At 51.4% G+C, this 24,286-nt stretch overlaps 1 protein-coding gene across 1 annotated transcript; it reads left to right on the forward strand.

The window, feature by feature from the left end:
- Nucleotides 1–5,025: 5,025 nt before the first annotated feature.
- Nucleotides 5,026–9,801, forward strand: LOC140681554 (hydrocephalus-inducing protein homolog). The gene is made up of 5 exons (XM_072921468.1): nucleotides 5,026–5,055; nucleotides 6,820–6,954; nucleotides 8,352–8,551; nucleotides 8,659–8,777; nucleotides 9,668–9,801. Exons 1-5 carry the CDS (start codon nucleotides 5,026–5,028, stop codon nucleotides 9,799–9,801), a joined length of 618 nt encoding a protein of 205 aa, XP_072777569.1.
- Nucleotides 9,802–24,286: the final 14,485 nt, after the last annotated feature.

A 24,286-nucleotide genomic window follows, 5' to 3' on the forward strand; every position in this document is an offset into this window, starting at 1 on the left:
AGGGAGATGCCTCTGAATTGCCAAAGTCAATTTTTTTTAACAGTAAATGTGAGGAATAGAGAGAGAAAGAAAGAAAAAGTGTCAGGGAGGGTGGGGTTCAGAAGAGGGAGGAGAAAGAGAGTGACACAGACTGATTAAGTAAAAAATATCACCATTCCATGGATCCCATCAGCATACCATAAAATCCTCTTCTGGTCTTCTCTGTGGTGAGGTCTCTCTCACAAAACGTAAGACTCCAGTGGATTAATGCAGATTTGGGCAAGGTGGGACTGCCCAGGTACCTCCCTGGGGCGGGGCAAGTCTGACTCCATCTATTGCTACTTTCAAATAATATCAAATCTTTAGCACCAGTATATCCTTTGAGTCTGCCATGAATTGGGTTCTGGATTTTCAGATCTGTTGTGTTACTTGGCATGGCCTGCAGTCATCTGGTGCAAGGCCTCAGGGATGGGTCTGGGGGCACTTTGGAGGTCTTTGATGGGAGGTTTGTGTGCAAACCTGGCCTCCGCAGATGAGTCTGTGGCTATGAATTCCCTGCCCTGAACCCAGACAGAGCTGATTTTCAGGACAGCTGCTGGGTTTGGCTTTGTTGTGGATAGGTTTTCTCCTCAGCTTTGTTTACTTCTCCCCAGACCTGAGATAAGTGGGCAATAGTGTCACCTTTGTCTTGTTTCAAGTTCCCTTAGGCAGCCTAACTCACAGTCTTAAGTTCCAATCAGGAGGCGTTTTCAGGGAAGGGTGGGCTTGGGTGGTCGCAGCTTCTTTATGCAGTCCCAATGGGCAGAAAGTCCTTTATAACAATATTTAAGCCATTAGCCATAACATTGCAGTCTCTCACAAGTCCTGTGCGGAAGAGCTGAGAGAACAGGGCTGGTTTAGCCTAAAGAAGAGGAGATCCACTTGAGCTATTTTTAAGTATTTAATATTTAAGCTACATCTTTGTCTGTTCTAACTATTATTAATGTTCAGATTTTTACCTCCAGGTTTCAGTATGATCCATCTTTGAATTGCACAACATAGCCATATCGTTCGAATAAAGTCCAGCTAGAGGCCTAACAATACTAGCTACTTACACCAAACAAGCATTGAGCTACTTCCAAATACTATAAAATTTTTAGCACCAGTATATGCCTTGAATCTGCCATGAATTGGGTTCTGGATTTTCAGAGTTCCATTGTTGCTCCTTGCAGTTTCATTGAGGCATTGTCGTTTATCTGGGATATCCTCCCTTCAAAATGGATTCCGGATTCCGAGAAAAGATCCTGAAACCCCGTCTGTGGTCGAGGGAAGCGCTGAAGTCTTTCAGTGTAAGTACCCACTGGGGCTGTGTTAAGGCTGGAAACTCCTCTCGTGTCCCTCCTCTCCCTGCCCCTGTTGCCCAGCAGCGCTGTGAAGCTGCAGACGCCCTCCCCACCTCTTTGTGCCGTGCTCCTGTTGGTGGGGGCTGTCCTGGTGCAGTAGGGAACACCGTGTGTTGCCTCAGGGTCTTGCCTGGCTGAGCCAAGTGAAACCAATGTGCAGCTGAAGCTGCGAGCGTGTGTTCTGTCCCTTTCCCTTTGCCACAGCAATTCCTTCTGTCAGGCTGGGCACTCACCTGTGCTGCTCTGACCAACCTGCCCTTGGGCACCTGGGCATGTGGTGGGGCAGGGAAAGCTCAAACTCTGCCCAAAGCCTAGAGAGACATGGCTGGTCCCAGCTGGAAGAGCTTCCAAGCCAGCTGTTCTCTCTCGTCTCCTGTGTGGGTGCAGATCCAGCCCTGCAGGCAGCACTGGAGTCAGGCCACAGAGGTCCCTTGGTGTCTGGAGCTCACTGGAGTGAAGATGCCCCACTGCTGAGGCTCTGTCAAGGAGATCCCTCTGTTTTCTTCTGTGGAGGGGTCTGTGAGCCCAGACAGAGAAAACAAATGCTAATTAACAGAGAAAACAAAAACTTGGACACATTCCTGTGCTCCTCATTCTTGGTACAACGTTCCTTTCTTGCGTCTCTTGGACTCCCCCAGCAGCGATATCTCCCTGCTGTGAGTTCTCAGTGTTGTCCATGGATGGAGTTAGGGGAGTTCTGAGAGCTCCTCCCCACTCTCTGAAAAGGTCAATGCCTCAATCCAATGAAACATAAGAGGAAACAAATGCCCAAGGAGCAGAAATCCCCAAAGATGTCACATTACATCACAGAGAAGCTAATGGGACGCAGCCGTGGGGTGGGAGTATGTGTATTCCACTCTGTATTATTAATTTATTGGTGCTAAGTATTTCAGCAAGTAACTTCCAGGGCTTCCAGGACTGTCCTAGACCATGTGATCACAAATTGTTCACCAGTGCCACTTGTTCAAGAAAAGCTTTTGTGAACAAGCACATCTCTGAGACTCTAGCTGGTTTATTTTTGCCTTTCAGCTGCTTCCCTCTAAGTCCCTGTGGGAGAAGTTTTTCAACACGAAGAAGAAGGCCAGCATTGCGGAGAATATTGCGCCCAGAACTGGCCCATTTCTAGACATGAGTAAGACCGGTCCAAAGGTAGCCTTTTCCTGCTCTTTTCCTTTTCCACACCTGTCTGATGTGAAGTTTGAAGAGGGTGTGTGCTTGTGACAGGCTTGCCTCCAGCAAAATACCTCAGTGTCCAGGTCCTGTTGTCAGTGCAAACTGCTGGTAGTGGTGGATGGGAGTCCTGATCTGCACTAAGCCAACACAAATAACCTCTGCTGAAGCTGCCTAAGTGTAGCTGCCGTTGCTAAAACAATGGGGGGAAGGCTGGGGACACAAAGGCACAAAACTGCCATTTGCCATTCTCCTGATGAAGTAGCCACCTCTTGCTTTGGTGTGGTCGCCATCAAATGCTCGGGGTCACAGGATTCCCTTCCGAGTGGCAGCGCTGGCCTTTGAAGGCCAAGGACCTGCAGTAATTACTTCAGATTGAACAAAAGGAATTTCATGAATGCTTTGGGTTGGAACAATGTGTTGGACCCTGACGGGGTGTTAGATTTTGCAGGCTGCCAATGTGCAGGGGACTCGCCCTGGGCAGAGGGGAATGGATGTGCTTTATCTGCATCAGGGCCTACCTAGAGGTGTGTTTAAAGCTGCTTTTCTGGCAGGACTGGCTCAGTATAAAGCACAGTCCAAAGGGGTAGGTGACCGAGGTGGGCTGTTGAGCAGGAAATTGGCAGCAAGAGACGCTGGTTAAGGATTGCCCTGGAGAGGGGCGTTGGGAGCAGCTCAGGGAAGGGCACAGCCAAGGGACAGGGTGCTGCAGCCAGTCCCTTCAGCAGGCTGTGTCTCCTGGGGAGTCACACAGGAGGCCTGCTTGTGTCTCTGGAGTGACAGCAGTGTGGCTGGAGAAGGCAGACAAAGGGGAGAGTTTTCTCAAAGCAATGTCTCTGCTCCACAAGCATTTGCTGTTGTTGTGTCAGCCCAGATGTGCCTCTACAATGGTATCATGTAAAATGGCAATAATTACAAGAAAGCACCCATTTAAAGCTCATGGAAAAAGGAGTCACCAACTCTACTTACTTACTCAACTTACCCAAGTTGCTGAGAAAATAACTGAACCTTTTCCTCATTCAGCACTCATTTGTCTTTTTCCTAACTTTTGTGTTACTTTATTTTTGCTTTTACCTCCGTTTGAAACGCACTAACTTTTAAATACAATTAAAGGGGACAAAATCATCAAAGCAAAAGAAAACTATTGATTAGTAACAAAAGCCAGGGACCTCATAAAACGGGAAAATTGGACAGGACAGAACGCACATCCAACCAATATGATTAATGCAACATTCTCCCCTTATTCGTGATAAGATGGCAGTTTATATACACTCCCATATAGTTTACAGTTTACAAAGGCACTCTGATTGGCAAGCTAACATTGTTTACCTTTGCCTTGAGGTGGTCAGGCTTTGCACACTGCAGCTCTACCCTAATTCATGCTCGGATAGCTCATTACTTTGTAGTTACCTTAACATAATTTCTGACTGCGCCACAACTGAATTCTCACTGCATCAAAGGCTTCGAGGCCCCACCAAGGCCGCTTATCAGGGCCTGTCTGAGGGGGTAGCTCAAGTCTCACTCCAGACATAAATCATGCCCTCTCTCTCTCAGAAATTCTGTAACAAGTAAGAATTCAGGTGAGCTGGGCATGTCTCCCTCCCCCTAGAGACGAACAAACACACCCTCTGAGAAAATGGCAATCTTCCTATCTCCTTTGTACCCCGCCAGGGCGGTCCCTGTCCCCTTTCCCCTTGGATGGGTACTCGGGAACTTCCATTCTGTCCAGCTGCCAGCTCTTCTGTCCCCTCCCCTCTCATCCTGCTTCCTTTTGGCCAGCTCTTCAACCCTGTCCCTCTCACAGCAGAACCCAACAAACCAACCTGAACAAATCCAAACCACAAACAACACACAGAACCAGCAAATTCCATTCTTTCGCTAGATAACCTTTTGGCTTCAGCAAAATATCACCTCACCTCTCACACCTCCTCTGGTACTGTTCTCTTCTTACTGATGTCTAAGTTCTAGATAAAAAAGATATTTGCAGTTGTGTGGGCCTTGGTTTCCCTGTCTCAGAGTAAAGGACATCCTAAAATCATTTCCCATAGAGTCTGATGTAAATTTGTGGGTTTTACTTACTCCGTGAGTGCTCACTCAGTGCCCCAGAGCTCTGTGACCACACGGGCACAGGGCTGTGCTTAAGGTAAGTGCTGCCTGGCATTGTGGAGAAGGAAACCTGGAGAAATACGTGCCAAAAGAGCAGCTTGGCTTGAGCCTGCTCTGTGTGGCCCAGCAGCTCTTGATCAGCTCAGAGCAGAGGTGGGTGAGCCACTGTTTGCCCAGTGTGGGCTGGGCAGACGTGCTCACCCAGAGCCTGTACTTCACTGGGGATCAGTGTAAGGGATCCTTCATGACCCTTCCTCCCCGCAGCTGAACCTTTCCCTGCTCTCTCTCGCCTCTCCAGTTGTCGTCAGTTCCCCCGAAGCAGAACTTGCTTCAGATTTCCCCACCAGAGGTGGTGTTTCGGGGTTTTGTCGCTCATGAGGTCTCTGAAATGGTGGTGTCTCTCGTGAATAAGGACAAGGTAAGTGCTGGGGGGTGGAGCTGTAAGAGTGTGCTGGAAGAGGAGAGTGGTGTAATTGCCAGAGTGTACAGCAAAGCAAGTTACCTGCTGCAGCACATCCACAAGAAAATGTCTCAGCACCTTTGTTCTGCAAGATGGTGGAAATCTTCTTGTGCTGGGAATTCTCCCTGATTTTGGCCATGTGTTGATGGTATCTATCCCAAAGGAGTTGCCTTCTCTTGAAAGCTCTGGATTGATAGGAATGTTGAGGGCTGTACAGTTCTTACCTGCTCTCCTGCTTTGCCTTGAGTGTATACCACATCCTGTGTTTCCCAGGGTAATCTTGGCTCCTCTGCCTCTCTCAGCCTGTTTGGCTCCCTTTGTGCAGCTCACAGTCAAAGCTCAGGGTCTGAGCCTTCTCCACTTGATGCTGGAATCACTTTTCGTTACTGGCACTGGCACTGCAGGAAGTGTGTTCTGAAAGAGCCCTGGGATCAGGCTGATGTAGCAGAAGCAGCAGGAAGCCTTTAGGTGCCACTTTGGGCTCCTGCGAGGCTTCATCCAGCTCTGCTCAGGTTTTCCAAAAGCAGCATGGTGCTCTGCTTTCCCTTTGGCGAACCACAGCACATCCAAAGCCATGTGCTCCTGGAGGTTTTTACCTTCACTTGAAATTGTGTTTGTTTTACAGTTTCCCAAGAGAGTTGAGAGGGAAAAAGGTAAAAAATGTCAGCAGTTGTGTTCCACTGTAAAGAGGAAAATGGAGACCATTTGCATTTCAGTCAGGGAAACATTTTCTCAAATGAGCCTTGTGCCAAGAGTGAGCTGGTGGCAAGAGACAGGAGGGAGTCAAAATCATCTACTTTAGACTTCTTGAGAGCATTTTGGTGCTCGGGGGTTGATACCTCTGTGCTAGAAAATGCATGTTTGCTGTGTCTGTGTATCCCAGAGGACAGAACCTGGCCTGCTGGCTGCAGGCAGGAATGCCCAGCAGCCCAGCTTGCCTGCACAGGCAGCAAGAACCCCTGGAGAGCCAAGACTGGCCTTTAATTCTGGAACCACACTGTGAGTCAGTGCTGGTCATGTTTCTCCAGGCAGAAAATGCCTTCAAAGCCCATAGTCAGTAGGCACAGCCTGTCTGTGTTTCTGTCACTTTTGGCCAGCTGATTGCTCTCATGGTTTTATGATTCTTCCTCACTGCTTTACTGCCCATTTAAATTCTCTTTGCCATCTCCTTGTTTTAGGGGTTGTCTTGCTGTGTTCCTTTTGCTTTTCAGGTTTGCTTTTATTCCCAGTAAGGCCAAAGTGTTTGGTCTCCTCTCTTGCTGGTCTGCCTGCATGACTGTATCCCCAGAACTGCCACACCCAAACCTCATCTGCTAGAAGAGAATTTCTTCCTTCCGCCAGGATAATGTGCTGTTTTGCTTTCAGACAGCACATTCCCCCTCTGGAACACGGCTACTGCGTGGCTGTGTGCAGGCAGGAGCCAGCAGGTTTTTTGGTCTGGCTGAATATGCAGATGACTTGGTTCAAGTGCTCTGTCTCCATCGTGCTGGTGATGACCTGCTTGGCCCTTCCTTCCCACCAGGCACTGCCCTACTGCCCCTGGCCAAAATGCTGGACCCAGAAGGGATTTGGGTTCACCTTCAGGAATGACGTGCCTGTGGCTCCACAGCTGAAAGTGCTTTGGAAAAGGGGTCAAGGAGGGATGTCACCAGGGCATGGACAGGTCTCCTCTTGTCCTGTTTCCACGAGTGGCAAAACAATCGTTTCATGTCTTTCCTGCAGTTGCCTGAGGTGGTGAGGATCTCCATGGAGAGCTCGCCTTACTTCCAGCTCGTGTGCTCCAACAACGCATACCGTGTTGTGATGCCGGGTGTGCCTGCCCATGTGCGCATCCGCTTCACCCCTGGCAAGGGCAAGGTGAGACTGGAGGAGCCAGAACAGAATTACCCCCAAAGCTGTTGTTTTCCCTGCTCTCCGTGCAGCCCCATTCCATGCTGTGAGCCTGGCTCCAGGCCGTGGGCAGGCAGCCTGCAGCCAGTCACAGCTTGGCTCATGCTGTCAGGCACTGCGCCCAGGCCTGACAGGCTCTGCTTCCCTCCCTGCACATTCCTGAGCATCCCCGAGGCAAGATGCAGGGGAACAGCGAAAATGACAGAGGGGTGTTGCTAGATCTTTGGCCATCTCTAGGTACAGTGGAAGGGATTTCATTGTTATGGAAAACACTAGAGGAACAAAGAGGTCTGAGAGCTTTCCTCCTTCCTGACTGGCAACAGCTTCCCTGCCTCACCCTGGGCTGGAGCAAAGACGGTGCTTTTTCACACCCTCTGTTCTCCAGCCTTGCAGCTGTGCTGTCCCAGAGCACAGCTGACCATGATACAGCTGCAGGGCCAGGGCAGAGGATGTGCTGTGCCCGTGAGCCCGGCCTGGCACGGGCACACTGGGCTCTAGGTGCCCTTAGCCAGCAGGAGGTTGGTGAGCTGCAGGGGACTTGGCCACCTGCCTGAAAGAGCTCGTGTAGGGCAGGCACGACCTGCAGGCAGAGCTGTGACTCCACAGCAGCGACACTGCTGTGCCTCTGCCTTCATGCCTGTCACTGTGGTGGCTCTGTCAGCTGGCACCCATTCCATGCCAAACCTGCTTTTTTGGGGAGGTTTGAACACCGCTGCTGGGGCCCTGGCAAGTCGGATCTCAGTGCTGTGATTTGGAGGCTTGTTCATACAGAAGGGTTTGAGACGTGGCATGGAAGGGGGAAGCCTTGCCGGCAAACAAAGGGAGGCTCTTTCCAACAGCATGCTGCCACCTCTTAGCGCTGTTCTTCTCCTGACTTGGTTGGACAGGCAAAGTTAGAGGGCAGGTCTGAGCCAACCCATGTTTCTGCACCAGGCCAGAGGTGCAGGAGCTCTTTGGGTGCAGCTGGTTTCTCATCTTCTTTTTGCTGCTTAGAGTCAGTTTAACACTTTGTTCTCTTCTCAGACAGTGGGAATACAGAAACCTAAACAGGAATGTCCTGTGTTCCCCAGCTCCTTAGAAGGGACTTAGGAATTATTTAGCATCATTAAAATTTAGAGTAGAAATTATGGTGGCCTAAGGCAGTTCTTTGGATGACCCAAGTGACACAAGAGCTTAATGCCACTGAGATAGGTTTTGCAAAGCGTACTGGTGCCCTTAAAATGTGACATATTAGTAGAACTTAGCATTCATTTTAGGGTGGAATAGGTAAATCGATGCCCTTGAAGGGTTATAGGAAATGGTTTTTCTTCTGCCATGGGGATGGCACTAAATGTCCTGTGCTGAGCTAGGTTCCTTTCCTGCAGGATTATTCCCACAAGCTCATCTGCACCACTGCAAGGGAAAGGATAGTTGTGCCAATTCAGGCCATTGGTGCCCCAGCTATCCTGGAGTTCCCTGACCAGCTGGACTTCTCGGAGTGTCCGGTCAAGCAGAGCAGCCAGAAGACTCTGCTGGTTCGTAATGTCAGTAAGCGGGCAGCTCGTTACCAGCTGAGCACCCAGAGGTGAGGCTCTGTCCTTGTGCAAAACCCCTTTGGGTGGTACCAGGGCTGGGAATGAGCAACAGAAGGAGCCAGAGCATTGCAGCTGCTGCCCTCTCTTTGTGTTGCAGTCCTTTCTCCGTGGTTCCGGCCACGGGAACTGTGGGCGCTGGTGACACCGTGCAGGTGACAGTGGGATTCCACGCGCTGATGACCGGTGACTATTCGGGGTCTCTGTGCTGCAACACAGGTGAGTGCTGGGCCCTGCACGGGCACAGGACAGTTCTGCACCATGGCTCCCTGTTGTCCCATCCCCCTCCATTCCCTCTAGAGGTCCCTCCCCTGTTCAGCTTTACCCCAAAGAAAACAGAGAACTCCTTGGTGTTTAGGGGGTTGAGAAAGTGGATCCCCTCTAACGGGACTAAGATTTTTGGACTCCCGTTTTGCTGGGAGTTGCTGAGTGGAGGAAGGAGGATCCCTGATTCTCCACTACCGTGTGGCTATGCCTGGGTGAAGTTTTGTTTTATTCCTGGGCAGTGCTGTATGTGAGGTGTGAGGTTTCCATCAGACTCTCTCCAATGCAATGTGTTTCTTGCACACCTCTGTCCCGTATGCTGCTTCTCCACTGGCTTGTCATAGACCCTTTTTCTATACTGCCCTTACACATATATTAGTTTCTGTCTGATAACATTTCCAGGCCCTCGAGTTCCTGTTTGGTGACAAATCAAGACAAATTTTTCCTCGTCCCCATTTCCCAGGCCATTCATGCTGTTGCAAACCTCTCACATCTATCTCCCATGTGATTTCTAGACTGAGGAATCCCAGTCAGTCTTCATCTAGAAGCTGCTCTGTACTTATTAATCTTCCCTTTGTCCCTTTTTTATTTAGTCTGAAATGCTCCAGCTTGGTTTTTGAGATCAGAACAATATAAAATATTTCAAGACTGATGCGGCTGTGGGTTTGGGCAGGGAGATGATGATGATTTTCACGGTGTTCATTTTGTAGTGGTTTGTCATATTGCAGAGCCAGGCTGGTTGTGTTTCCTCACCTGTGTCCCCTCCTGCTGTAGGCTGTCACTTCACTTGTTCCTCTGGGCCTCCTTTTGCTGCCCACATGCCCCCAGGCAAATTTGCTTGTCAGCAACAAGGGATCCAAGGGATCAGGAGAGACAGGAGTCCCGTGGGATGCCCAGGGAGAGCCTGGGCAAGCCAGGACTGAACAGGGCTCCTCAGTGTCACCTGAAGGACATTGATGCAGAAATCCCGGGGATCTGAGTGGGTCACCAGAGCACATCTGACAAATCTCACTGCACATACTGTCACCCTGGGGCCAAATCTGCACAAACACTCTCAGAAATAAGGTGTTTAAGGAGGTGCCCAGGACATCCTCATGCTGTACACACAGAGCTGTCAGGATGTGATAAATGGACTGATCCATGGAGCTGCTGACTCAGCTGAAAACTGTGACACTTTCTTCTGTGACCTGTGGTTTGCTTCCATCAGCCAGCTGTTCCTCGTGCTTCCATCAGCCAGTGAGCTGAGCAAAGACTCCCCCTTGCTTTGTTCCAGGTGAAGAAAGTAGCCTCACAGAGCTCCACGCAGAAGCTGTAGAGCTCAACATTGGGTTGAGCACAAATTTCGTGGCGGTTCAGACAACGTTCATCACCATGTCAAACCACAAAACCATGTTCATTGAGAACAGGAGTAACGTCACGGCCCACTTCCAGTGGAAGGCTTTTCCTACCGAGGAAGGAGAGAATCGAGAGAAGAGGAGGTTGGTCTGACATTTCATATCTCATTTCAGTGAGATACATGGCCCAAGACTAAAACTGACGTGTGGCCTCAGGGGGTGTTCGTGCTTTTGAATGGTTTGGGCCAAGTAAACCATGCCTGGCACTAGGGTGTGTGTCCCTGCTGGCTTCAGGAGCTCAGCACTGAGCATTCCAGTTCCACTTAAACTCCAACCAAGGGTGGCATTTTGGGAAGGAAAGGTTGGTTGCAATGACTGGATTTCCTCAAGTTCTCCTTGGGCTTTCACCTCTCTAATCTTCTTCTTCCATGACCTGGCAACATCCTTAAACAGCTCACCCTCTTTCCAAAGGTGATACACCCTCTTTTTTTCCCTTAGTTCCTTCAGAAGGTCCCTGCCCATCCAGGCTGGTTGTCTTCCCTGCCAGCTTGTCTTTCAGCACACAAGGACAGTCTGCTCCTGTGCCTTCAAGACTTCTTTCTAGAAGTGTGTCCATCCTTCCTGGACCCCTTTGTTTTTAAGGGCTGTTTCCCAGGGTTCTTGCCAAATCAGCATCTTGAACAGGCCAAATCTGCCCTCCAGAAGTCCAGAGTGAAAGTTTTGTCCATGCCCCTCCTTGTTTCACTGAATATTGAGAACTCTTCTTATTTCACAGTCACTGTACCCCAGACAGTGGTGAAGAGATGAAGTTCATTTAGTTATTAGGGAATTTCCTGGTGATATCCTGTACCTGGGCCCCAGCGAGGCACAGACTTCCCTGTGGAATAGATCCAGTCAATCTACAGGGCCCTCAGCTCCCCTTAGAAGGGAGTCAGCTACTACCACTACCCACTACCCTTCTTTTCTTAATTCTTGAGGCTGTGATCTGTCTGACAGACCAAGTGCATCTGGGAGACTCTCCAGGCAGAATTTTTTCTTTCGTGTCATCTGCCAGACCCTCTGGAGTCAGGCCTCATACCTGTTCTGTCAGGACACCTGGGTAGGTGATGGGAGTCAGGATGGAATTTTATTGCCTCCCCAGGAGAGACCCATTTCCATTCCCCACCATGTTCTAGGTCTCCTCCTTCTGCCTGATCCCAAGAAGGGCAGAGCTCCTCTGACTCCTGCTCAGCTTCTCTCAGGGTTGGAGGGGTGTAACTCCACCAGTTTATTTCTGTGTCACTCTCCCTAATGCTCCTCAGCCTTTCCACTTCTTCCTTAAGCTCTGCCACTGGGCAGAGCAGATCCTTCAGCTGCTCACACCACACGCAGGTGTCTTCTGCACTTCCTCTGCCATTAACACCAGGCTCAGACCCTCCCTGCAGCCAGGGGCCTGGACAGCTGTGCCCTTCCTGAGGGGGTCTCTTTGAGTTAGTGCACTCCTGCTAGCAGCAGCAGCAATGGCTTTTCAGCATTTCTAAACCATCGCTGGGGAAAAACCCAAAAACATAAAGAAGAAAGAAAAAAAAAAAAAGGCAAGCATCTCAGAACCAGCAAAAAGACACAACCCTCTGCACAAGGAAGGTGGGTGGCTGCACCTTTTGTGCTCAGGCTGCTTGTGCGAGCTGCCACGCAAAACCTGAAAAAACACCAGGCCAAAACTGCCGGGCCAAAACTGCTGGGCCAAAACTGCTGGGCCAAAACTGTCGGGCCAAAACTGCTGAACCAAAACTGCTGGGCCAAAACTACTGAGCCAAAACTGCCGGGCGAAAACTGCTGGGCCAAAACTGCCGGGCCAAAACTGCCGGGCCAAAACTGCTGGGTTAAAACTGCCGGGCCAAAACTGCTGGGCCAAAACTGCCGGGCCAAAACTTCTGAGCCAAAATTGCTGAGCCAAAACTGCTGGGCCAAAACTGCCGGGCCAAAACTACTGGGCCAAAACTGCTGGGTTAAAACTGCCGGGCCAAAACTGCTGGGCCAAAACTGCCGAGCCAAAACTGCTGGGCCAAAACTGCCGGGCCAAAACTGCTGGGCCAAAACTGCTGAGCCAAAACTGCTGAGCCAAAACTGTTGGGCCAAAATTGCTGAGCCAAAACTGCTGAACCAAAACTGCTGAGCCAAAACTGCTGGGCCAAAACTGCCGTGGCAAGCCCCTGGTTGCTGAGGGCCAGGTCGCTTGCAGTCCCCAGAGTAATTTTAAATTGCCTGCAAAGGACCAGGAGATTGACCCTTGCCCACCTGAATGGCTTCTGGGCTTCTTGGTTTTCCACTGTTCTCCATCTCCTTACTCAGCATCTGACTTCCATACAAGCTCTGTGTGTTAACAAAAACCCCATGGCCTTCTCTGGCTACTTCACCGGCCTCTTTATTTCCATTTCTTCCCCACTTCCCTGCCTCAGCCTGGACCCCAGGTGATCTGCTTTGCCCTCAGAAGCAACTAGGTTTCCCCAAAGTAAACTTCAACATGGTTGCGGTTTTGAGGTTTTTTTCCAATTACATTTGTTTTCATGCCAGTTTGAGTCCTAGACTGCCACCAGGACATTTTGTTCTTCCTTACTTCCAGTCTTAGGCATGGTTGTAGCTCCAAGGCCACTGTCCTGCTGTCAGAGCAGCTTTTGAGATCTCAGAGCTGAGAGGACTTTTTAATGAGAGGACACAGTGCAGGATCCTTTCCCTCTCAGGACATTCTACTACCATGCACTGGGATGGGACCTAAAAAGCTCTGGGTCATGAAAAGGCCTCTCCAGGAGTTTGCTGTCTCCCTCCTGCACAACAAAGTCCCCTCACCTCTCAGAGCTTCTGTTTTCATGCATAAAACCTTGAATGTCACTGAAGGGGTGTGGTGCCTGAATTTATCAATTTCCTTTGGAAGTGCTGTGGGATGCTCTTGTGAAAGGCAGAGTAGGGATCAGGGCAGGTCCAAAATGGCAGAAACAAAGAGTGATGCTGGTAACACGTAGCTGCAGCCCAGCTTCGTCTCCCCTTCCCAAGGAAGTCCTGCTCCATGATCTTTATCTGCCTCCCCTGAGCAGCTCAGTGGTAGGAAAATCCACTTGAAGTGCCTGGTCGGTTCTCCCTCAGTTTTGGCAGAGGCTTTGAGGCAGGAAGTTCTCTCTGGCTTTGGAAACATCTCCTGAGCTTGCAGGTGTGGAGTAAAACGACCTGCTGTACCAGTGAACAGCAAGTTATCCTCTGATCCATGTGGGACCCCATGGCCTGGGGTCAGCCCTTGCTGGGGAGCTGCTGCTGCTCCTCCCCAGGTGCTTTGCCCTCCTGCACTCACACTTCCCTCTGCAAATATGTGGCTTATTAAACGATCTGCTGGCCTTGTCTCTCCTGTGGCTGCAGGCAGTGTCGTTTTCTGCGGCCGTGGTCAGAGAAGTCGCAGGAAAACTTAACGGAGGAGGAAACATCAGAGTCAGAGATGGGCTCTTGTGAAGATCACACTGCCCGCCTGAGCAACAAGGTCCTGGCGGAGATAGCAAAGGTGCAACAAGACCCCATGCTGTTCTCCGATGACATTTTTTCCATTGAGCCAGTGGTAAGTGATAGCTGAGAACCTCATTTTCCTCCTTCCCCTCTTCCTCTTCCTCCTCCTCCCCCTCTCCCTCCTCCCACCGGGATGCGGTCACTGGCAGATCCTCAGCTGGCCCGATGTGCTGGGAGAGAGGACATGGAGTTTTGGTGCAGCTGCAGAGCTCCCTGCTGGAAGCATTTCTGCCCTGCAGGCTCAGGGCAGGGCTGGGAGCCTGACAAAGCCGAGCTCTGCTGCCAGGGCTCGAGCTCAAGGGCGCTCTGTGCTGTCCTGCAGTGTCCACAGGGAGCAGTTCTTGTAGGCAGGGGCTCAGCAGAGGGTGTTGGAGCTCTGCCAGTTCACATAGTGACCTCAAGCTTGCCATGGTTAATCATAGAAATGCCCATCCCCACCTGTAACCACGCCTTGCACTATTTCTGAGTGTCCCTTCCAGTGTCCTCTGAGAGCTTGGACACAAGGGTGGAAGGTTTAAATGGGCCTTTTGAGTTCTCCTGCACACAGGGACAGAAAACCTTTTCCTTTTCTGTTTGTGCAAGCAAACCCCCACATCCTCCCATCAGCCAGAGCCCTGGTTCTGAGTACTGAAGATGTGAGAGATGATGAGTGCCTGGTGTCTGCACAGTGCAAAATCCCTTCTCATCTTGGAGTAAACCCCAGAATAATCCCCACTGCTGCTTTCTTTCAACACAGGTTAAATTAATATTTTTATTTCCAAGGAAGGGGATCATGTTCTCTTCTTGTGAGAGCCATGAGTGCACAGTGGCAGTTGCATCCCGCTGTAGCTGACAGCAGCATGATGTGACCAAGGGCTTGTGTCAGAGCAGTAGGAACATTGTGGAGAGTGGGAGCTGATCAGCTGAGCACTGAGAGCTTCCAGCAGTGTGCTGAGCTGGGTTTGGAGTGTTTCCTTGGGCTCCTTGTGTTGTTCACTCATCACTATGCTCTAAACTAAGGCTTGCAGGACTGTGGTTGAAAGCAAGAAATGTGAAGTTTGAAGATAAATGTTTTGCTGTCTCTTTCTGTTTTAGGAGGGAGAAATTGGGCCGAATAGTTCGGCTGAAATCAAGGTGACCTTCAAACCCACAGAGGCACTGGAGTACCAAAGTGTGGCTTACTGCAACATCTCAGGTCCAGCTCCTTTCCCCTGCTTCTCTCAGCCTCAGTGCAGCCATGGTGCAAGCCTGAGCCCACTGGGCTCCCCTGTAACTGCTGGGAAGAGTCCCTGGCCAGCAGGGCAGTGCTGGCACATCCCCACTGGCCCTGCAGCTTCCAGGGAGTCTCCTGTGCAAGGCCAGGGCTCAGAATCCTGTGTCTGGGCTCCTGAACCCAGAACAATCCAGGCAGTGCAGGGAGAGGTTTTCCTGCCATGGCTTTGCCAGCATTTCCTCAAAGGCCAAAGAGCTGCAGAGCACAACAGCTTTAGTGAACAAGCACTGAACCCTCTAGGCCACTGACCTCCAGGATGGGTCCATTTGACACAGATCCATCATCAGGGGTTAGGATCTGAGTTAGAAATTATCTCTGTGACCCTGGATCGCTCCCACTGCCCAGACACCACCAGACCAGAGTGGCTGAGCCCCGCTGAGCCCAGGGTGTTTGTAGAAGGAGCACCCTTGGCCAGCACCTGCCTCTGTCCCTGTGTGGGAATTGTCACCTTGCAGCTCAGTCTGTGGAAGGAGAACACAATGCTGAGTGCCAGAAGTTGAGGATTTTGGCAACAAAGCCGTGTGCTACTGGGCCAGGTAGTTTGGCAATTGCCAAACTCTGTATGAGCTTTGTGCCTGCACTGAATGGATTTCAGAGCTCCTCTAAGTGCATGGGAAGGACACCACAGAATTATAGGAAGGTCAGGATGGAATGGACCTTAAAGGCCTCTGGGCAGGGACACCTCCCACTAGATCAGGGAGCTCCAAGCCCATCCAGCCTGGCTTTGAACACTTTCAGGGCTGGAACCTCCACAATGCCCCTGGGGAACCTGCTCCAGTCTCTCACCACCCTCACAGTAAAACATTCCTTCCTAATATGGAACCTAAACTTCCTTTCTTTCAATTTATACTCGTTACTGCTTGGCCTGCCACTACAGAACATCAGAGGTGTTTGAAACTCAGCAGACTGGTGGCTAAGATTGGAAACCAGCCTAAGGAATGGGTTAGAAATTGCAAGTCAGCCCCAAGGGATATCTCCTGAGGGAACAGAAAGGTCCATATCTTCTCCTGCAGCATCAGGAGCTGGTGGCATCCAGCTCAGAGTCAGGGACTCTCACTGAGGCAGCCTGGAAACTGCAGTGTAACAGAGGGAATTATTGTACTGAAATGGACATCTCTCCCCAGGCTGTGAGAGCAGGCTGCCCCTGCGCCTCAGAGGGTACGGCAAAGGACCCCTGGTTGTACTGAACTGTCGCACACTGAACCTGGGGAACGTTTCTGTCAACACCCCCCACGTTCGTGAGGTGAGCAGCAGGACTTGGGATGGATCCTGATGGCTCCTGAGGCAGCAGCAAGCCTGGTGGTGACTTACTAAAATATGAATATCGATCTAATATCGATATCCAACTGAGATGGACAAAAATTCTCCAACAGTGTAAAGTTAGAAAGTGCATGTTTATTGCATCATTAGACAATAACTCATGAGAAGGGAAGATTCCACATGTATTTGCATTTTGCTTTCTTGCTGCTGCAGGTGCAGCTGGTTAACCTAGGAGCTATTGATGCTCCCTTCACCTATATCTCCTCAAATGCAAACGTGGGCTTCTGCTTCAAGTTTGCACCCAAGGAAGGCATCATTGCACCAGGCGGGACCCAGACGATCCAGGTCTCCTTCAGTGCCACCGTGCTGGGGACATTTGAGGAAGAATTCCAGTTCAGTGTGGCTGGATCTCCTAGGCCTGCAATCCTGACTATCAAGTAAGGACTGTGGGAGCTTGGTGGGCATATCTGTGGCTGTCTCTGGGACATCTCCCTCATTTTGGGGCTGAGCAGAGAAAAAAGGTTTTTCCTGAGGTTTTGATCTCTGCTTTGATCCTGGAATTGCCTTAGTGTGAGGATGCCTCCTGGCCTGTGTGGGTACCTGGGAGCTGGCACCATCCTTCCTGTAGGGATCTCCCTCTGCCTTGGGCCATGGCAGGCAGTGGGATGGATCAGCTTTGGGCAGTAGCTGCTCTGGGATGTCCCCCTGAACAGCCAGCAAGGCCCCCAGGGCTTTGGAGGTGGGCCAGCCTGGGTGATTCTGCACCAGCAGCAGTGTTTGTAAAAATTCCCATTAATAATCCATCCCAGATGGGCAGCAGCAGCCTCACCTCACCTCTCACAGCCATGCTGTGGGGCACGAGCCGTGCTCTCAGCTCCTGTGCAGAGAGTGCCCTGGGAGCTCCTTTCCACAGCCAGGAGAGGGCTGATGTGGGACACAGGGAAGTGTGCAGCAGGAACTGTCCCAAGGACAGGGGTGTCATCCCGTGGGCTGGTGCCATGGCAAGAGAGAATCCTGGCCCAGCAGAAGGGAGAAGGGCTGAAAACAGGGGAGGCAGAGCTCATTCCTCAGCACCACAGCAGCATGAGGGCTTGTCCCTGCTAGCCTGAGCCATGTGCTGCTAGGATCGTGTAGGGTCAGCAGGAGAGCTGATGCTGGCTGCTCTGGAGCTGTGGAGCTGGGAGCTGCTGTTGGGAGGCACTGGGTCAAGGCAGTGAAGGAATGAAAGCAAACTGCAGTCGATTATACCAATGAGATAAGGGAGATGGGTTAAAAAGAACAAGAAAGTTACTACTTAGCAAGAGAAAAGTTGTGAGTAGGTCTGCCCATAGTAGAGAAACAAGTATGCTGGCTTTGTTTTTAGAGGAAAAGTGCTGGTTTTTTACTTTGGAAATCAAGAGGGAACATTTCACCATCAAATAATTGTTTCTGCTCTGTCCCTCCCCCGAACTGCTCATGGGATGTTATTGCATAAGCAGCTTTGTCCTTGAGCAAGGGCAGGTGTCTCTTGTTGGGAGGTGTAGAGCAGAGCCAGTGGCAGTCCTGGGAATACAACAGAAGGCACAGCTGGTCCTTGATTTTTAACCAAAGGGCAGAGTGGGCATCGATTGGCATCAGCCATGAAATAAACTCATGATGTTGTGCAGCTTCAAGTGCTGATTTCAGTGGATGTTGTGGCTTTTGGAGCCTGTCTGCTGAGTTTAAGGACAGGGGAGGTGGTGTGCTAGATTCAGGACACCCCTGTTTGGTTGTTTAAGCTATTGCTCTTGGCTGTGCCAGCTGGTGCACTGGTGACAAGCTGGTCCTTTCCTCCAGGATTCATCTGTCCACTGTGTAGAACTGTTGCTGCTCTTTTCAGAGGGTGTTTGGGGCTCCCTTGGCTTCATGTCTCAAAACTCTGTAATGATTGTGTGGGTCAAAATCTCCTGAGAAAGCTCCTCCATGGGAGCAGCAGTTGCAGCTAGGGAGTAGCAAAGCAGGAACAGTTACAGAAGTTTGTGGGGACACCTTTATGTCCACCACGTTACAGATGGGGAAACTGAGGCACAGAGCCATGTCTGGGTGTGTGTTCAGGGTCCTTCATGGGACCACCAACAACCAGGGGGCTTTTCCTGCCTGCCCTGTGCCCAAAGCCCCATCAGTGGCTGTTGGCCGCTGGCCACTTGGCTTTAGCTGCCTCCTGTCCGCAGGGGCACTGTGCTGAGCACGTGGCGGGTGTTGATTTCAAACCTGCCCTGACACCAGGTTTTACACCCCCGAGCCACGACAGCCAGACCTCTGCTTTAATTCCCTTTAACCAAGCCATCTCCTCCTCTGTCCTCGCCATGGCAGGGGCAGTGTCACCGCACCGACTTCACTCTCGGACACCATTAAGCTCAACTTGGAGGACATCTCCTCTGGTGAGTGTTCCCTGGGCTGGGACACAGCGTGGGGGATCTGTGCCTTCCAAAACGGAGCACCGGAACATAAAAGCATCCCTCAGTCATGGTCTGCCACAGCAGCCTCTTCAGGGTGTGAACTCTAGGGCTGCCGGGTGTGAGATTGAATAGAACCAATAGAATAGAAATACAGTATTTTTGCCACTGTGAGATCAAATAGAACCAAGGAAAAAAAAGTCAGTATTTTCTGGTGTCCCTGTCCTGGTTTAAAAGGCAGATGTCTGCCAAGGGAGGCGGGAATCTTCCTGGAATGGAAAGATGACCCCTTCCCTCCAAATTATTATACCTTTGAAATTACGGGGCTTCCAGGCAAAAATATGGGAAAGGGAATAACAATTCTTTACTGGAATATATCGGCACAAACAACAACACAGTAACAGAAGTTTCCACGGGAGGGAGGGAGGGAGGGAGGGAGGGAGGGAGGGAGGGAGGAAGGGAGGGAGGAAGGAAGGAAGGAAGGAAGGAAGGAAGGAAGGAAGGAAGGAAGGAAGGAAGGAAGGAAGGAAGGAAGGAAGGAAGGAAGGAAGGAAGGAAGGAAGGAAGGAAGGAAGGAAGGAAGGAAGGAAGGAAGGAAGGAAGGAAGGAAGCTTTCTTGAGCTGCTTCTTCCCCACCCTTATCACTGCTGAGGCACTTGTTAAGTTGCCTTTTGAATAAATGAAACAAGAAAGGCAACAGTAATCACAGTGACCAGAATGGGTGTGAACTCATGTCACTCACTGTTTATGTATTTTGAATACAATGGGAGGGTTGGCAGACTTAACAGGGACTTTTGCAGCTTGAATTTTCAGAGTAAATGCTCGGTCTGGGTGCACACTCGTCCCTGAGAGATAACTGGTGCTGGTTTGAGGCGGGCGAGGGAGCTCCTCCCCATCAGAGAGAGAGAAGCTTGCAGTGTTCAGCAGGGCTAGGAGTGGGCATTTTCAAGGCTGCAGTCTGGAATCAGTGTCAAAGGGAACTAAGTGACAATTAATTCCTCGTGCAGCTTCTCAGTGAGCTGTAGTTCAAATAATAAAGAACTAAACTCCAATCACACTTTCATCCTACCAGGATATTCACACCAGGAGTCATGCCATGATTGGTGCCTAAATGGACATTTGTGTCCTTTTCCTAGGCTCTCCCAACACCAAGACCTGTTGCCTCACTGACACCTCCCCGGTGTTCCATGACGGCCTTTGGAGAAAAAACTGCTTCCCAAACCTGCAAATCCAGCCCAGCACGCTGGAGTTCGTGGGTGGCACTGAAGAAGTGCGCTCTCTGGAGATGACCAACTGCAGCCCTCTTCTCGCCAAGTACCACTGGTCACTCTGTTCGGACAGCCAGGCGGACAAGCTGGGGTATGTGCACCTTTGCCCTCTCCTTGGAGCTCTTCTTCCTGGTGCCCTGTTTGTACTTGGCAGAGAACAAAGCTGTTGGCCTAGGATCTGACCGACTGCTTCTGGCTTTCCTTGTTCAAATAACACTGACCAGCTGTGGTCAGCCTGGATGCTCCGAGAAAAGGTTTTCCACCAATTTGGTGCTGCCTAGCCCCCATAGGGGTTTCCCCTGGGAAGGAAAGCTGGGGTGAAAGCTGCTTTCTCAGACCTCTGTGGCCTGAGGCAATGTCACCTTGATGAAGGGCTCCTAGTGCCAGCTGCACAGTGCTGCTGGAGCCCCTTCTGGCCCCTCTGCTTTGGGATTGGTCCTCTCTGCAGGAGCTGCTCTCTGCTCCTTGCCTTCCTCCCTTGTACTGTGCTGCAGGATGCCCAGAAAGTCCCAACACCAGAGAAAAGCTACCTGGTGCCTGGGCTGATGCTGAATGTCTGTTAGCTTCCCTTTTCTTCTTTGTTGAGACAACTCCTTTAGTGCCAGGATGATTTCCCTCCCAGGGGTCAGCTTTCAGCAGACACCTTGGATCTTCACTCCCTTTTTTTGTGACCCGTTACTCGTTTTGACTTTTCCCCTGCAACATGTCCCTGGTGGGTTTTGTCCTGTTTGACAGCAGGACTTGCTCATCACATCATCTCATATCCCTGCCTCCCTCAGAGTTTCTGCTTTAGAGTGAAAAATGTCGTTGTCTGGGCAACTGGGAAGTTGCTTCAAACCATTCATGAAAACTAAAGACAGTGGAATAGATGATTAGGGATCTTTTGGGGGTTATGACGAGACTGCCCCTCACCCAGAAATTAAACCCAGCCTTAGGTAGCAAGCTACAAAGCTCAAGGCAGTGATTCCTTGGGGAGCAGGTCATTACAGGCCCTGAATGCCTGTCTGGGGATGGAGCATCCAGGTCGTGTTTGACTGTGTGGGGAGCACTTGCAGCTCAGCAGGGTGACAGGCAGGCACGGCTCGACTGTGTCCCTCGCGTGGCATTAGAAACACGAGCAGAGTTACCCTAGGCACCTGCTTCAATTTAAAATGGGGAATGTGACCTGAGTCACCTGGGAGTGTTGGAAAATATCAACCAACCCCCCCCAACACTGTCAGGGAATCATTCCTGATAAATACCTGGTGGAGCTGCAGAGGTTCTGGCACTGGGCACTGGGGTTTGCTGGGCTGGCTCCTCACTGGCCAGGTCTGCCCCTCGGTGCCTCAAACCCCACCTTTCTGCTTGCCTTCTGTGTCTTTCCCTCTCCCACTTCTTGCATCCCCACAAGCTGTTAATCCCTGTCCTCTGTAGGTGCTCAATGCAAGCAGTTGCAGCTGCTGCACTGCTGCTGCCTGGGCATCATCCCTGGGCTGCCTTTAGAACAGACCTGCTCCGGCCTGGATTGGGAAGGGCTGGATCAGACCATTTCTCAGTTCAGCACTCCAGCACCCACCCAGGGGCTGCATCCTGAGCAGGAGCTGCTCGTGCAGGTGTCCCTCCCTCCTCCCTCCCACTGGAGGTCCCTGTTCACATTTCTGTTGTTTTCCAGGTATAAGCTTAACCCACCTAAATTCAAACCCACACCACCAAAGGAGCAGAGAACCTCCCGTTTGGATTGCTCAGCATACAGAAGGAGATTCAGGATTATAAAGGAGGAGGTAGACAGTGCCCTGAAAGAAGCACGGGATTTTGCCCAGTCTTTAGGAACAGAGGTAGATTGTTTTTGTACACACACTGCTTGTGTTGTCTCCCCAGCTTGCCACTGACAAGTCACGCTCGTGCTGACCTCCCTTTTTGCTGCCCTGCTGTCCTGTGCCCCTGTGGGTTGGGCAGCAGGGCCCGTGGCTGGGTATGGGGTGCGTGGGAGGGAGAAACAGGAGAGTTTTCCTTGGAGAAGCTCACTCAGATCCTACAGACCTGTGCTGAGTGTGGGATTTTTGGGCCTGGTTTTCTTCACAATGTAAGATGAGACTTTTATCTGCATCATCATGGTAAGAGCTCCAGCTCCTTCCCAGAGCAAGCTGTGATGAGTCCTGATCTCCATGTACCCTTTTCCCAGCCCAGCCAGACTACCTGTTTCCAGGTGTCAGCTCTCACCCGAGAGCTGCTATTGCACTGGTGGCCCTGAAGTTATCTTACAAACTGAGATTTTGCAAAGTGGCTGTCTCTTCCTCCTGGCATAGAAAATGGCTTGTTTTTCAGGTGCCGCCACAAACTCCTGCACCCCCTCACCTGCCACTGGAGCTGGCAGGAATCACGTCCTCCGTGGATGCACCTCACACTCCCCTCGAAGCGGAGGAGGTAAGAGGGAATCTGTCTCACTTGCCCATTGCCAGCGTGGCAAGCAGGGCTGTAGCTCCCAGTCCCACTGGTGGCCCCCAGCACTGCCCACAGAGGGGCCTCACGTCCCTCCAGGCCCATACAAAGTGCTGCTGAACCAACTGGGTGTTGGCGGGGCCGTGCAGGACATGCTGTAGGGCTGCCCAAGGACGCTGTGCAGCACCTATGGAGGGCATTGCTCCCCCTGGACCTCGTCAGGTGGTCCATAGGAAGTTTTTGCAGGAGCTTTTGCTGTAGCACCTGGAGAAAGCAGGCTACAAATCAGAGAGAGGGGGGAAAAGCCTCAGGAGTCAGATGAGCGGGGCTGGAGTCCTTCCCTGAGCTCCCTGAGCTCCAAGAGCTCTCACTCTGAGTCTCCTCCTTTTCTAAAAGCAGTAAGAAATGCTTTTTAAAGGCATGTTGTGCATCAGAGAGAATTTCTACTGCCAGAAGACATCCCAGTTCACTTTAATGTAGTGTATTAATTAGCGCATTGATCCGTGAGTATGGGAGAAGATTTTCCCCATGGTCCCTCCACTGGTCAGTGGCATGGATGCAGAATGAGGTTAGGGTGATTTTGGCTGTGTTTGGGAAATAGGCCCCTCCAGGTCCAGCTGCACTTTGCTCCAAGATGCTCTTCTGCACCCATTTCCATGCTCAACACCTCAATCTCTCCTGTCCTCCATCCAGGCTTTCAGTATCCTGCCGCTGTCAGGTGTGCTGCAGCCAGGAGAGAGCCAGCAGGTCTCCTTCACCTTCTCTGGCCGCCGTGACATGCTCGGCAGCGTGAAGGCGCTGTGCTGTGTGGAGGGAGGCCCCACCTACGAGGTGGAGCTGATCAGCTCACGCCTCAGCTACTCCCTGAGCTGCTGGGAGATCAACTGTGGCCCTCAGGTACCACACACAGCCCCTGGCACGGCTCCTTGCCCTGGAACCACGGCCAGCGGGTTCCTGCCCACCTCGGCCCAGGGCTCCCTCCCCTCCCCAGCCCCTTTGTTGGCTCTGGGGCTTGGAAGTACAACCTTTGAGGGACACATCTGGCATCCAACCTGGTTTAAAATAGCCATCTCCAAAAATGTAGGGAGTGCCTCTTTTTCTGGGTACCTGAGACTGCCTCCTGGGGCAGGCAGGGTCCCAGTGGGGATGGCCTGGGGGTCATGTCCCTGAGGCATCCCTCTGCTGATCCACGCCTAAAGCCTGACCTCCAAGGAGATGCTCGTCTAAAGCTCCTGCTTAATCCACAAATAATCAAGGGAAGAAGTTGCACTTCCAGTCGCTAGAGTTGGAGAGACTGTCCTAGAATAATCCCCACTTTCCAGCTGAAAGCCCACGGATATTTCCAGCTGCTGGCCCTGTCTGTGTTGCCCTGTGTGACTCCCTTGTTGCATGTGTGTTGCTTGACAATAGTTGCATGCCTTTTCTCCTGGAATGCCTCAGTGCAGTCTCTGTTTCTCCTGGCTGTTGGTGACCCCTCAGAGTGCAGAGGGCCTGTGTGCCCCGGTTCATTTATTGCTGGCCCTCACAGGGTTGTTACCACACCTCTGTGTGCTGCCAGAGCTCCCTGGTCCTGCGCAGGTGCCCTGTGCCTGGGGGTTCCCCAGGTTCCCAAGTGCCCTTATCTCCTCCCTGGTCCCTGTTCCCACGATGTGTCTGCTTCCAAGCCCAGGAGAGAGGAAGGAGATTCCCAGCAGCAGGCCTGGGTCTGTAACTTCCCGCTCCTGTGCCTTCTCTCCAGATATTTAATGAAATTGGTCACAGCACGGTCACCCTGGAGAACACTGGCAGGACTGAGTTCACCTGGGTGCTGAAGCCTAACGCTTGTGACCAGCGTCTGCCTGGTGTGTTCCTGGTCAATCCCACCACTGTAAGTAGCACAAGTGACGGACCCCAGCCCTGTGCCAGGTGGCCCAGGAGAGCGTTGAAGGGAAAAAGGAGGGGGAGAAAGGGGGAGAAAAGTCAGAGGGGAAAACCCAAACCCGGCCATGAG

Source organism: Taeniopygia guttata, chromosome 37 (assembly GCF_048771995.1).
Source record: "Taeniopygia guttata chromosome 37, bTaeGut7.mat, whole genome shotgun sequence".
Classification (NCBI taxonomy): Eukaryota; Metazoa; Chordata; class Aves; order Passeriformes; family Estrildidae; genus Taeniopygia; species Taeniopygia guttata.